At 34.9% G+C, this 13,562-nt stretch overlaps 1 protein-coding gene across 2 annotated transcripts in view; it reads right to left on the reverse strand.

Moving 5' to 3' along the window:
* Nucleotides 1-327: 327 nt before the first annotated feature.
* The window catches only part of GALC (galactosylceramidase), a 38,024-nt gene continuing 24,789 nt past the window's right edge, over nt 328-13,562 (reverse strand). For both annotated transcript variants that reach the window (XM_003206656.5, XM_010711799.4), the window contains exons 10-17: nt 12,994-13,121; nt 12,511-12,600; nt 11,379-11,468; nt 10,156-10,300; nt 9,095-9,275; nt 6,635-6,798; nt 4,618-4,694; nt 328-2,933 (exon numbers count right to left, since the gene is read on the reverse strand). In XM_003206656.5, the coding sequence (XP_003206704.1) occupies nt 2,790-2,933; nt 4,618-4,694; nt 6,635-6,798; nt 9,095-9,275; nt 10,156-10,300; nt 11,379-11,468; nt 12,511-12,600; nt 12,994-13,121 (1,019 nt within the window). In that variant the 3' untranslated portion in view covers nt 328-2,789. The remainder of the gene's footprint in view (nt 2,934-4,617; nt 4,695-6,634; nt 6,799-9,094; nt 9,276-10,155; nt 10,301-11,378; nt 11,469-12,510; nt 12,601-12,993; nt 13,122-13,562) is intronic.

Consider the following 13,562-nt stretch of genomic DNA (forward strand, 5'->3'; position numbering starts at 1 on the left):
ACTTCAGTACTCAGCAGTTTTGTACAAGTGACCGTAAGTACAATTTAATCCCTTTAAATAAATGCAAAGGGAAAAAAAACACACACAAAAACCACCCATAATAAAGAGAAGTAGAATGTATACTGAGCACTATAAATAATGTTCATATCAACAACGAAAGTCCTGATTTTATGATATTTGTTAACGAGGATTGTTTGGCATTTGAAAAATTGTTCCAATCCAGTTAACATAGGGGCAATCATCTTTAGTAGGAATCACAATGATAAAAACTGGCAGCTTTCTTGCTGGAGGACATCAAGATCCATTAACAGAAGCATTCTCCACAAATAAAGGGGTTTTAAACGTTTTATTTGTCCATTTGGAATGATTAGTATTTATAATCAACAACATAAATCCACCCCTCAGTGAAAGACCTGACAGTTTGTTACTGGCAAGGATATTACAGCCTGCTGAAGGGTGAAGAATTACACACATACGAATGAACAACATTATATCACTACTAGATCGCTTATTCTCTTCATAAAACAGTTTAATCCTCTAACATTAATAAGTTAAGATTAGAAAAAATAATCATTATTTTCAGTGACAAAATACATTGTGCTTAGTACACAATATGACAGTAGTTTATTACACTAGTGCATTAAAGGGTAGTAAAAAAAACAACTGGACAACGCCTTTGGATAAACTGCACCTTTGCTAATCTCTCTTATACAACGCTGCTTGCAGCCCACACAAGCTAACATGAACTCTTCAAGAAACATGCTACTAAGAAAAACCATCACAGCTGAAACAAGTTTATTCTGAGAACTTATTCTTCTGTATTCATATTACTTGAATATAAGGACCTTAAATACCTTCACATCTGGATTCCAGTCATGTCCCTTCTGAAATCAAGCAAATAATGAACAGATTTGCACCCACACTTCGACTATCAAAATGAAACTCAAAGCCAGTGGAAAACTGGCTTTCACTTTTTACCCAGTTAAATAAACAGGTAATATTTCAAAATCCTCTACAGGAGTTTTAAAGTTTAGCCATTTAGACCATTCTTCAAGGTTACTGCTTGTGTGAAATCTGCACTTATGAATGATTCATAACCAATTAATAGCGGTGTCAGTAAAATTGTTGAAAGAAATAAAACACTCATCTCTACTTAGGAAATTGAGATCTCTCCAAAACTCGATTTGGAAGATAACCTTCTTAAAAAATGTCTAGTAATAATTTGTATTGCATTAACTCTACCTTAGCTGAAAACATCAAAGATCAAAGCCAATGCTTACTGAAATTAGCTTTCAAAATAAAACGGATCAGAACAACATTTAGCATAAGTTGAAGTATATTGCAAATCTGTTTCTCAAAGATGAGATATTGCATACTACAGAGAGCCTCCTACACATGTGCCCCATCACATCTCCAGAACTACTTGTTCGCTAGTTAAATAGGATGCAGACATGGGATACATTTTGTTATGGAATAGACATCATTTTCATTCAAAATGACCAAAAGAAAAATTCAAAAGCCAACTGATGAAGATAGCATTTGCTATCTCACTACAGTCTGGATCTTTTTTTTTTTTTTTTTTTGATAGCACAGTAACTTCAAAAAAAAAAAAACAGTGAAGTAGCAACAAAAGAGAATCCCTCCTTTCCAAAGGATTCAAAATTCAATCTGAAATTTACTCCATGCAGTCTAGGAGTAGGCATACTGTTGGACAATAGTGCAGCCTGATACACTATACAATTCCATCTGTATCCATCTGCTGTCATCTTATGACTAGACTGCAAGGTCTTAAGACGTATATTTTTCATTTCCTTTTATGCAAGGACATGATTCTTTTCATAGCACAGAAAAGGAATGGGTACTATCATCTGAGTAACATTTTGATATACTTTCATTTCTGCTCGAAGTTTTAGATCCATCACAAATGAGAGATGGATGCTCAAACTTCTAGGAAAAAAAAGACAATTTTTCCACATATAACCTGGCATAAATTAAGGGCCCAGGACTCAGTTTTTATTCTTGTACAATGCAAAAAAAAAAAACCAAAACAAATAACACCATTCCATAAAGGCTATCAATAATTAACTGATTATTAATCTTTTAATCTATTTCAACCCTTTCTTTTGAAAAAGGAGGTAGTTGAAACTTAAGGCACATCCTGCATTGCTTAAACACCCATAACAGATTTCCCTTCTGCTCAAAAAAAATATTTTTAAGGCTAGCGATAAAAATTGGAAGTAGTAATCGAACACATCTTTCGCATTGTAATGTTTAGCCTCAGATTGTAGCATAAATAGACAAAACATTTTTTTTCTTAATACAGGAAAAAATAGGTTCTTCATCTAAATGAAATCTGAAAGTGATTATAGTACAACTGCATGGGGCTACTAGTTCATTAGGTTTATTGGTATTTAATTCTTACAGTGAAAGGAATGGACACAGTCACGTTAGTGTTTAAAAATGCAGCTCTTCTATTAACTTTCAAATTCGGCTTGAAAATAAGATGGGAAGTTAAGATCCTTTTATTCAAAAATAATCAGATCTATGATTTTGTTTTCATTGTTACCTTGAACTAAAATTTACCACCAGAATTCTAAGAGTAAAGAATCCATAGCAACCAGGGGATGAAACTTACTCACATTGGTAACTAGTAATGTAAACCTTTAGAAAATAATAGGGTGAGAATTCAGATTCTTTGCCAATATATCAGTGTCAGTGTTAAGCTGAGCCCAAAGTTTGAGCTGACTCTTCTTCAAAGTATGACGTCATTTCCAAATGCAAAAGCTGCCTCATCTAGCTTCAACATGGAAGTTGTCAAACTGTGCGAACTCAAACGAGCGAGTTCCAATAGCAGCCCAGCCATTACTTGGCTGAGAAATGGTGACGTTCTCCCAGAGTGGATAACCATTTAACAGTCCTGAGGCAGAGGTTCCCTGGCAGAAAAAAGGGAAAGAAAGTTTGTTTTGTGAAATCCAGTGATCGAGTGTATTGACACCAAGACAATCTGTATGGAAGATGAGACAAGTCAAAAAGATGTCCAGTGAATTTTCAACTACATTTCACATGCTTTCCATGCAGAGGCACTTCTAAATATTGCACATAATCATCCAGCGCCTATCAGCTCTGTGAAACAGATCTACTGCTTTTATGTAGTGTATATAAAAGGTTTATCTTCCCCAAACTCTCAGCTTGCAAACTCAGTGCAGAGTCTCAAAGGTAAACTTTCTTTCCTCTTGCATCTATATCATACTCCTTCAAATGCTCACCTGTTTTGAGGGGCTTAACAAAACTAGAACTACCTGGAACTACAAACAGTTCTCTTACATGACACACCTGGCATTAATTCTGCAGAATTAGACAAAAATAAGAGTTATTGTATTTTAGTCATCCAGCCAATGAGAGAAGGGGATTTAGTAACTTTTAAGTAGAATGTTACCATTAATGTTGAGAACAGTTTCAGAACTAGTTAAAATTTATCCTACCAATATTAAATTGAAAGGGGGGAGGGGGGTGGAGGAACATTCTAGTTTACCTGTACTGAGTCTATAAAAATTAGAAATACAGGTAAAAAGACTTTTTCAAAAAGCCTCCTCTACAATTCTTTTATTACATCAAAGGCATTTTTGGTATATGCAACTCTATAGCATCATGATTTGAAGACCAACATCATTGTTTTCTGTTTAAGATAATTTACACTCATTTTTAATACTCTGTTCAGGTTAGCAAGTCTCAAACTTCATTTTACAGATAAAAATTACTGTCATAAATGTGGCTGTACAAACATTTGTGAATGCCTCAGATAAAAGCATTCCTTTGTCTATCAATACAAAAGCAGAAAAAGCAAAAAAAAAAACACATCAAACCAGCTTCTAATGTTCATAGACAGTTTAGCTGTTAGAGTCTTAGCACAGAATTTTATAGTTTGTTACAGTACAAGATACCTTCAGTGGGGATTTAAGCTTCCCAATTATTTTAGATCTCTTGCAGTTGCAAAGGTTGTATTAGCCAAGGGGGCTAGGCATCCAGCTGAGGAATTTAAAGCCTTTTAGTTGCAACAATGTGATGTCCAGATAAATTGCACAGGTATATTTAAAGTAAAGTTTGGTACCACTTTTCTCACTATGATCAAAAATGCAGAAACACCACACGGAGATCCCACACTTTGAGTAGGCTTCTAATCAACAATGGGCTATTTTTTTTACATCAACACAATGCCCACACTTTCTCAGCACAGGAAAGAAAAATGGAACTAGGGAGCTTGAATGAACTGCCAAGTCCTTAAGAGGCATCATACACAGGGCCTTAACATGCAAAGATAATTGGAGTCAGATTTATAAAACAGTTAAGTAGTTCACCAAGAATCTTCAGAACAGGAAGTCAGGACATAATCATTCTTTTCCAGTTATCTTCTATACCCTCCCCAGTTTCTCAAGATCTCTTCAAAAATACAGGAAATAGAATATGATGTGGTATTTTATTTTTTGTTTAAATTAAAGTATGTATCAATGTTTTATGCAGGATCATCTCATGCAAACAGTAAAATAGCATGCTTTTGTCTAAACGATTTAGGAATGGAATTTTCATAGCAGTTTTCCAGCTTCTTGACCACGCTCTTACCTGGATGTTGAGAGTAAGTGTGTGCCAAGCATTATCTCGGACACCAGAAAGCCCTTTCATTAATATTTCTTCTCCAGCTGCAAAACACACTCAAGGTTAGCAAAGTGTCATTTAACTTCTGCCTAGAGAGACAGATAAACATCAAGCTAGCAAAAGGAAAGCATTTTGTTTTCAGACATGTTCAGGACCACTATCTTACTACAGAGAGGTATTCTACTATTCTGTCAGGAGCTTTTTTCCAGTGCTTCTAGAGATTCCATCTACTGGGAGTACACTTAACCAAGTGTGACAGTAGCTAGTCCTCCACTTATTCTACTAACCTTTTTTTATGTATTAGAAGATATTAAATTCAGAGGTTTTGAGATGCCACAAAGTAACATTGTTTAGTTCTAGTCAAAATTTAAACTAAGCTAAAATCAGGAGAGAGACTTGGGAAAAAAAAACAACAACTAAGCACTAGAAGAAGAATCTTCAATTATTCAGTTGGCAGTTTCAGCTGCGAGGTAATTTAACATACAGACACCTTTTTAGAAGAATATAAAGATGATGAAAAATAGCTATAGAGGAAAAAAATACCTTATGGCCTAACAAGCATGCCCATCTGAAATAATGAGGTCATTAATCACATTCCCCTCATTTCAACATGGAAAAAAGTTATTCTCTGCTAGGCAATGCTGACATGTCTCAAGAAATAAACAGTGCAGTTCATTCTAAACCCAAGTGTATGTGTGTATATACAATAAATATATATATTTATTACACACAACTGAAACTTAAGTTGTTGTGGATTTAAACATGAGGTTCCCTAGGAATCAGTGTGATAAGAGAAGGTAATAGAATTCCCAAGTTACAGGTACTCTGCCTACCCACAGTGAAGAAGTAGAAAATGAGAAATAGGAAACCACAGCTACCAAATAGAAGAGGTTGCTATTTTTAAGATCCAGTGCAGTGTGAAATCAGTCATTATGGGCTGTATTCATATCAGGCATATTGTAGATCTATAAGTTGCATTAGAGTCAAACTATTGAAAAGTCTAATTCAAACTTATGAAGCAATTGAAAACATATAATAGGAGTTTTCACAGTTGATGATTACAGCATATATACAGTTCTTCATGCCCATCAATCACGAGCACACGTGAATATGAGCATCACAAGTAGGCAACTATACAAAAACGTAGTGTATATTTTGTGGAAACAGTAGGCACTCATTATCTAAGCCAAACGTACATAATGGACTTCCAAGACAGATCATCTTCTTAGGATTATTATAATAAAACAAATTAAACCTTCCTGTAACACTGTATCTGAATATTTATGAAAAGCAAAATAATTTACATTTGCTACCATAAAATAGATTTTATCAGTAGAAAAAGGGCTACAAAGATCATTAGGGGCCTGGAACTTCTCTCTTAGGAATAAAGGGTGAGAGACCTGGGACTCCTTAGCTTGGATAAGACAGGGGATCTTACCAAGACTTATACATATTGAAAGAGAGCATCAAGAGGCTGAGGCCATGCTGTTTTTTTGGTGGTGCCCAGGGACAGAACAAGGGAGAAATGGGCACAAACCAGAACATAAGTTTCATACAAATATGAGGAAAAATTTTACTTCAAGGGTTACAGAGCACTGGGACAGGCTGCCCAGAGCAGTTGTAGTGTCTCCTCTCAAGATATTCAAAACCCTCTTGGACACTTTCCTATGCAAACTGCTCTAGGGAACATCTTAGCAGGAGAGTTGGACTAGATGATCTCCTGAGGTCCCTTCCAACCCCTACAACTCTATGATTCTGGAGATATTTGAAAAGATATCCAGAAAGCTGAGAATGAGAAGTAGAGCAGCCAGTAACCTTCAGATGATCTAGCCATATACAAAATGCAACCACTGTTAAAGCACAATGAGTCAAGTTCATAGTGACTGCAGCTGAGTAACAAAACCAGAATGTCCACCATTTTTGTTAAGGCTATCAATGCAGTATGTCCATCTATCAGCATCCAATTTAGGAAAGGTCTTCTTACCTAGGTCACTAGTGACTCTGTAGGTGCCATCTGCATAAACCCAGAAGAAAACTCCTTTGGTACGACGAACATATATCCCACCATTGTCTACTCTTCCAGCAATGAACACACCCCCATCAAGCGGTTTTTCTATGTAGATGTCACAAGTGACTGTCAGGTTTACCCTGTAAGAGAAACAGTGTGTTTTAACAGGCTGAAATTACTTGATTTTTTCCTGAGGTAATATTTCAGCTCAACTGTAAAGCACCATATTATACATTTAATGACAACTGTTAAGGAAAATAACCTACCATCACACAAAGAAGTACCAGAACAATTTGATAGCACTGAAAAAAATTTACTCAATATTCTTGCACTCCACAGACTGCAGTACAAGCCTCTCACAAGTAAAAATTAACCAACTCTATTAATGCTTGCTCAAGAAATTAAGTACCTACATTCCTTATCTTAAGTTACTTGTGATGAATTGTTGCTAGTATGGATACAGTCAAAAGGTCATATATAAAGGAAGTTTCCAATTATACATAGGTTTGTTTGTTTTGTTTTGTTTTTTTTTTAAATGTGTGATAAACTCCTCTATGACCTCAGCTTACAGATAAATAATTAATAATACGTACTTTTGGTAGTCTTCTCTCCCATCTCTTGCATCAGAATTAAATGAGATTTTTCTTACTGCTTAAGCATCAGTTTATTGGATACATATTCATTACACAAGTTGTTTAAGATCTTTCTTATTTCCCTATGTATTAAACACAAGACTCCCTCATTTTTCACACTATTATAATGACACTGGGAGCAATGTGTGTTAAATATCACTAATTACAGCATGCAGCTAGGTTCAAAGCATGAAGCTAGGTTCATCAGAGCAAAACACGAAAAATTTCAAGAGTAGCTACATAAACTTTCACAAAATTAAAATCCAAACTAAAACCAACTAAACTCGAGAGAAATCAAAGAATGCTATTGATAACTGAAATCAAAACATCTCAGAAATTCAGAGCAAATTTAGTTTAACATTTCTATATTGTGCATTAGTAGTTGAAAATGTACACAGGAAAAAATAAGGCAAACTGGGCCTGAACTTGAAAACTTTCCTTATAAAAGTTAGATGCGTAAAGCTTGAATAATCAGTTGAATATTCAAGAAACAAGCTTTATTTTGAAAAGACACTAATCCAGAAAAAAAAAAATAGAACCGAAATGAAGTAGGAAGTTTCCGGAGATTTCAGTGCAGTAATTTAAGTGTACTATGTATGTGTTACAAAGATCATGAGATACGACTGGCTCAATGAGGGGAATCTGGTTACAGGGGAAAACACGAAGCTTTACTTAACACAGAACTGCAAAAGTACACATCTGGTATGTCAAAAACAACCTTCAGCTACAAGACGTGGTGTGCTTATAGGCTTCAAAGCAAAATGATTCTATCACTTGTCAAGGTCAGAAATAAGAGTCATAATACATGTTCTAAAAAAACATCACTGATCTGATAACAGTGAAAAAAACAGACAAAATGTTCTCTAAAAAGAATTAAAGTCTCTTCCAAATTGTAAAAATAATAAATCAAACTTAAGCATTAAGTTTATTCATTACTGTTACTGAGCCAATTATTTAACAGGTTCTTATCCAAATATATTCATTACTGTTACTGAGCCAATTATTTAACAGGTTCTTATCCAAATACTTTTTAAATTAAAATATTATGCTAAGATATACTGTTTCATTCAAAATTATCACCACTATAGTTCGTAGAATGAACGATAACTGTACTCCAGTAAATCTTAGCTACGTCTACCCAAAAATACAACTGTTCTAATCAGTAGGTAAATTAAATATACACAATTCTAGGAACTGCTCAGAAGATGGCAGTCTGCAACAAATATAACAGAATTAATTCCCAAACTATCACAACATGATATAGATCAAATTAGTAATGATCAAGCAATACAATTCAAAATCAAGTAAAATAAATTGAATCAACTTTTTGCCTCTTTTAAAAACAGTGGGAAAAAGTTATCTGTGCATACTTCAAAATTCAGATCCTGCTTTTTCTTAGTGCTACTTTAACTTAGCCTTCCTAGTGCGCCATCTCACATCATTATTCCCAAAAATAGCTTGAACATGTGTGCCCCATAGGAGTCAAAGAAATCTTTTCCCAAGGCAGTGGACCTCTAGGACAAGACACTAGGAGATGAAATGAAATCTTCATCTTTGGATGTTTTCAAGACTTGTTTAAATAAGATCTTGTTGATCTGACCTCTTAATAGTGATGGTAATAGCACCATGCAGGGCTCAAGAACTTAAGTCCCTTTAATCATCATTTATACATGACTACAGATTGTTTAAAGGTAAAAACATTCAGTGCAAGGGAAATATAGGTTGAAAGAGACCAACAAATCATAATTCAAACTATTAAGGATACCATTTCCTCAGATGTCACCAAAAAGTAGTATTTACATACCACTGAAAGTTTCCTATGATGCTGATTGTCTGGTCTGCATCAGAAACCCAAGTGATGGGTCGCTGAATCACTACCTGTCGGAGTGTGAAAACATGATCTCCTGGGTCAGAGCCATTTACGAAGTACTCAAACACACCCGTCTGATCTGCAAAATTTGGAGCTTCACTGAAAGGTGGATTACCTGTTCAGAGAATAAAATATGTCAGCACCAAAACATTATTTTTCTTTTGTGGACCTTGATGTCAGAGATTTCCTCTGAAGATATCCTCCAGACTTCTGACTTATTGTATTAAAGTACAGTCTTTTGTACTAGAAAAATGTACAAAAATCAAGTTTTAGAAGTTGGAAGCAGGACCATTTTTGTAAATATACAAAGTTCCTTTCTTTTTCTCCTTTTAATGGAATAGTGGAATTGTTTGAGTTGGAGTTTGAGCTGGAAGTGACTTTTTAAAGGTCATCTAGTCAAGCTGCCCTGCAAAAAACAAGGACACTTACAGCTAGAACAGCTTGCTCAGAGCCTGGTCCAACCTGACTTTGAAGGTCTCCAGGTTTCCTTGTATCCAGTCTAAATCTTCTCTATCTTAGTTTGAAACCCAAATTTCTCGAAATCCTGTCACCACAGATCACAATAAAGAGTCTGTCTCCTTCTTTGTAATAGACCTCCTTTAAATACTGAAAGGCTGCCAGCAGGTCTCCAAACAGCAATCTCTCATCGAGGCCGAAGAGCCCCAGCTCTCTCCCCAGCTCTCTCAGCCTGTCCTCAGAGGGGAAGTGTTCAATTCTTTTTACATTCCCTTAAAAAAGTTCACTACATTTGAGATATAACGTCGCATCAAGAATTTTAAAACTGTAGCAGTCACTTAGTTAAGAGCTAGAATTAAATTCACCTTCTTGGAAGTGAAGTATACATACACAAATTGTCAGAGAAAAAAAATGAAACACATTCAAAGTACTTCATGTCTTCTACATCAGATGACTCAAATACCACAACTGTTATGGCCTTTCTACAATGAGACTATATCTATGAGAATTAAGCTTTTGATAAGAGATTTCTGACTTACGAATATTAAAGTCATCTTTATAATTTGAAGGAAAGGGTTGAGGTGGTGGAGGCTCTGGGCAGTTACACTTCCGTCCTGTTTTAAGTGTAGTTAAAGTATAGACTTCATCCACATCTAGATCTAAAGAAAAACTTCCCCTCCAGACCTGGAATTAAAAGAAAGTTCAACTTGCAAAAAACAAATTGCGACATAAAAAAATTCAAGCTTCTGAGTTCAAGAATATCCTCTAAAGTTCAATTTAAAGCAAAAATTGCCTCAACACAAGTCTTTATTACTTCCAGGAGAGTTTGTATACAGCTAGTAAAACTTTTGTCAAACAGAGCTAATAAAGCAAGCCTGAAGTATACAGTTAAAGCATAGAAGTGCAGCAGTTCCAGGAATGGGGGAAAACACACACCTGAAATTAGAGAGTACTAGAATACTCCTTTGCGGGCAAGATTTAAGTCACAGTACATACAATGGTCTGCTTTTGAGAAAGGCTGCTTTAACAAAAAGCAGTCTGTGAAAGCACATTTTAATTGAGTTTGTGATGAATATCCTGTATTCTCACATTCTTAGTATTTTGGGTAGTACAAAAAAAAAAAAAAAAGATCTCAAAAGGTTCTCTTCTCAAAAATATTTATTATAAATGCATCCAGTGAGCACATACTTCCCAAAGTTTTGGCAAAGAATACAGGTAGAGAGGCCAGAAAGTTGGAAGGTTATCACCTTCAGGCCACATAAATACTATAGATATCATCCTGCAAATCCTTCTGTAGCAGGAACAAAATTGCTAAATCTGACTACTTTTAACACTCAGAAGGAGAGTATAAGTTAGGCAGAACAAACAATGCTGAGGTACACTATACTGACATTTTATTGTAATTCAAATGTATAGGGTGAAAATGTAGTAAAGTGGACCCAAAAACTGAAAAAAGGACATCCAGACTTCATTATCACACTAGAACCAATTAAATCATTACTCTTAAACCACATACCTACTGAAATGCTGCAATGTTTCAGACCTAAAAAACAATTTGTATTACCAGCCTACCGAGCACTTATCTTCATGAATTTACACTGAAGAGCATAAAACTTCTCTCTGAAAAGTTATCTTAGATTATTTTGACATGTGGGATTCTATTTCTTACTTTGCAATTCTATATTGTAAATTGAAGTACAATTTTTTTTTGCAATATCAATTCAAAGAAGTTACAATAGAGTATTAAAACTAATCAACTTACCTTTACAGGTTGAAGTTGCTCAAAAAGACTAGAATTTGCAGATTCAAAACCAAGCCTAGAGTACCACACCTGAAGAGTTTTCAGGAAATACTACAATGAAACATAACATTAAATTAAAAAAGAAATCAACACAACAACAATTTTAATTTGGCTTTGAAAACTATCAGTGTCTAACTGCTGTTATTTTAGAATTGCCGAACTCATCGGCAGCCACCAATTAACTCAGATAGCCATTACAAATCTTAATTTTTCACAACTATACAAGGGCTGATCCAAAAGTAATACTTCCTACTATATTATGTTGGCCCACTGATGCTTGCTGAATGTTCATGGGTACACCAAACAGTCTTTGTGAGCAGTGAGGTAGTAGATAGTACATTTCAGCATCAGCAACATGAAAGACAAGTCACTAAGAAAGCCATGCAGATTTTACAAGTACAGCATGAAACTTTTGATCACAGCTGGTAAAAATGCATAGCTAATGGTGATGACTACTTTGAAAAATAGTGTTGTGAAGCTGAGAATTTGCTCTATCAAGTTGTGTTCTGTTTTTGTTCTCTTTGTTGTGTGTGTTGTGGTTTCCATGGAAATAAATAGGAGACATTACTTTCAGAGCAATCTACATATATCAGTAAACTATTATCCTAATAACACAGTAATATTGCTAATATGAACAGAAGATTCTAATATCCTGAAAATCCCCATGTTTCATATCTTTTGATGGGATAGAACAACAAAACTTCTATCACATAGTCAGCTGCATTCCCTGGAAAGCAACTGATGACAGGTAGAAAGGTCACGACCACGCCAGCCAAACTATATCAGCACTTCAGAGCATGTAGCTGTGGAATAAATCCTAATGACAAATCAAATTGTATCTCTGTTCCAGCAATTTTTTTCTTCAATATACACAAATACATTGAGAGGTAGTAATAATACAAATTCATTTTTGACATTGAGTCTTACGGTAAAAACCAAAGAAGAACATTTAAAACTTCAGCAGGCATATACCTCTAGCACAGGAGGTGAACAGTTCTGACCTCTTGATCTCTTGTCATGGTTTGTGTGTACACACAAGATGCAGTGCAATTCACATTACGAAAGTGACCAAATGTATTTAATGCCTACTTACAAAAGACCCTCTGAGGTAGAAAGTTGCTCGCTGAGGTGAAACTCGGAAGTGAGGCAGTGGAGGTCTGATACATTTAGAGTGATTATGTGTCTGAAGAAAAGAAAGAACCAAAGGAATATACATTACTGGAATCTATCAGATGACAGTATTCAAGAAAAACACTGTACAAATTATAAAAAGCAACGCAGGATTAATTTGTAAATATTTCACTATCTTAATGACGATTACTATTGCACAAACTATAATATTCTTAACACAGCTTTAAAAAAAAGACTTTCAATTTCTCCCATAGTGTATCATCACATAAGTTTGTGATATAATGATTATACAGTGTTTAGATAGAAAAAAAAGGACTTCTGGTGGTCTCAGTAATGAAGCTACAGAAGTATTATAGAGGATATTCACAGACATGGCATAAATTGAAGCAGGCACTTGTAAGAAAATATTTATTTTATTTCTTCTACTTTTGTTGATGTACATTACCATAGTTTCAATTATTATTGTAAGGTTTCCTAGACCGTCTGTCAGAGCTACAAAGCTTCCACCTCCTTCTAAGTGTCCATCCACTTGCAAGTATGACCATCCTGGTTGAGTAAATTGTGTTGTGTGCGCTGAGATGGAACAGAAAATCATAAGAAAGTAATTAAATCTTAATAAAGATAACTATAATTTCTAGTCTGTCCTTAATTTCATATATGGAAATTCCCAAAATGAAGTAACGGAATTTCAAAGCAAATTCTACCCATACAAAAGCTTACAGAATTATACTAAAACACATTTTAAAACATCTGTTCTGTGGCAGAGAAAACAATCAAGTCAGAGAAAGTACAGAAGAGCTTCTCCTTAAGGAATAATCAACTACATGAGGTAGGGTTTTTTTCAGTATAAGTAATTGCCAAAGAAGTATATGACATTATTATAAGTGTATGCCTAAGCAACATGGAAAAAAAGAAAATCAAAAGAAAATTCAAAAAGAAACTCAGGTGCTCCAAACTTTTCAGATGATATTATAGCCATTTTTTTTTTTCCTAATGCTGGGCAACTAGCAAAGT

This window comes from Meleagris gallopavo, chromosome 5, assembly GCF_905368555.1.
Source record: "Meleagris gallopavo chromosome 5, MGAL_WU_HG_1.1, whole genome shotgun sequence".
NCBI lineage: Eukaryota > Metazoa > Chordata > Aves > Galliformes > Phasianidae > Meleagris > Meleagris gallopavo.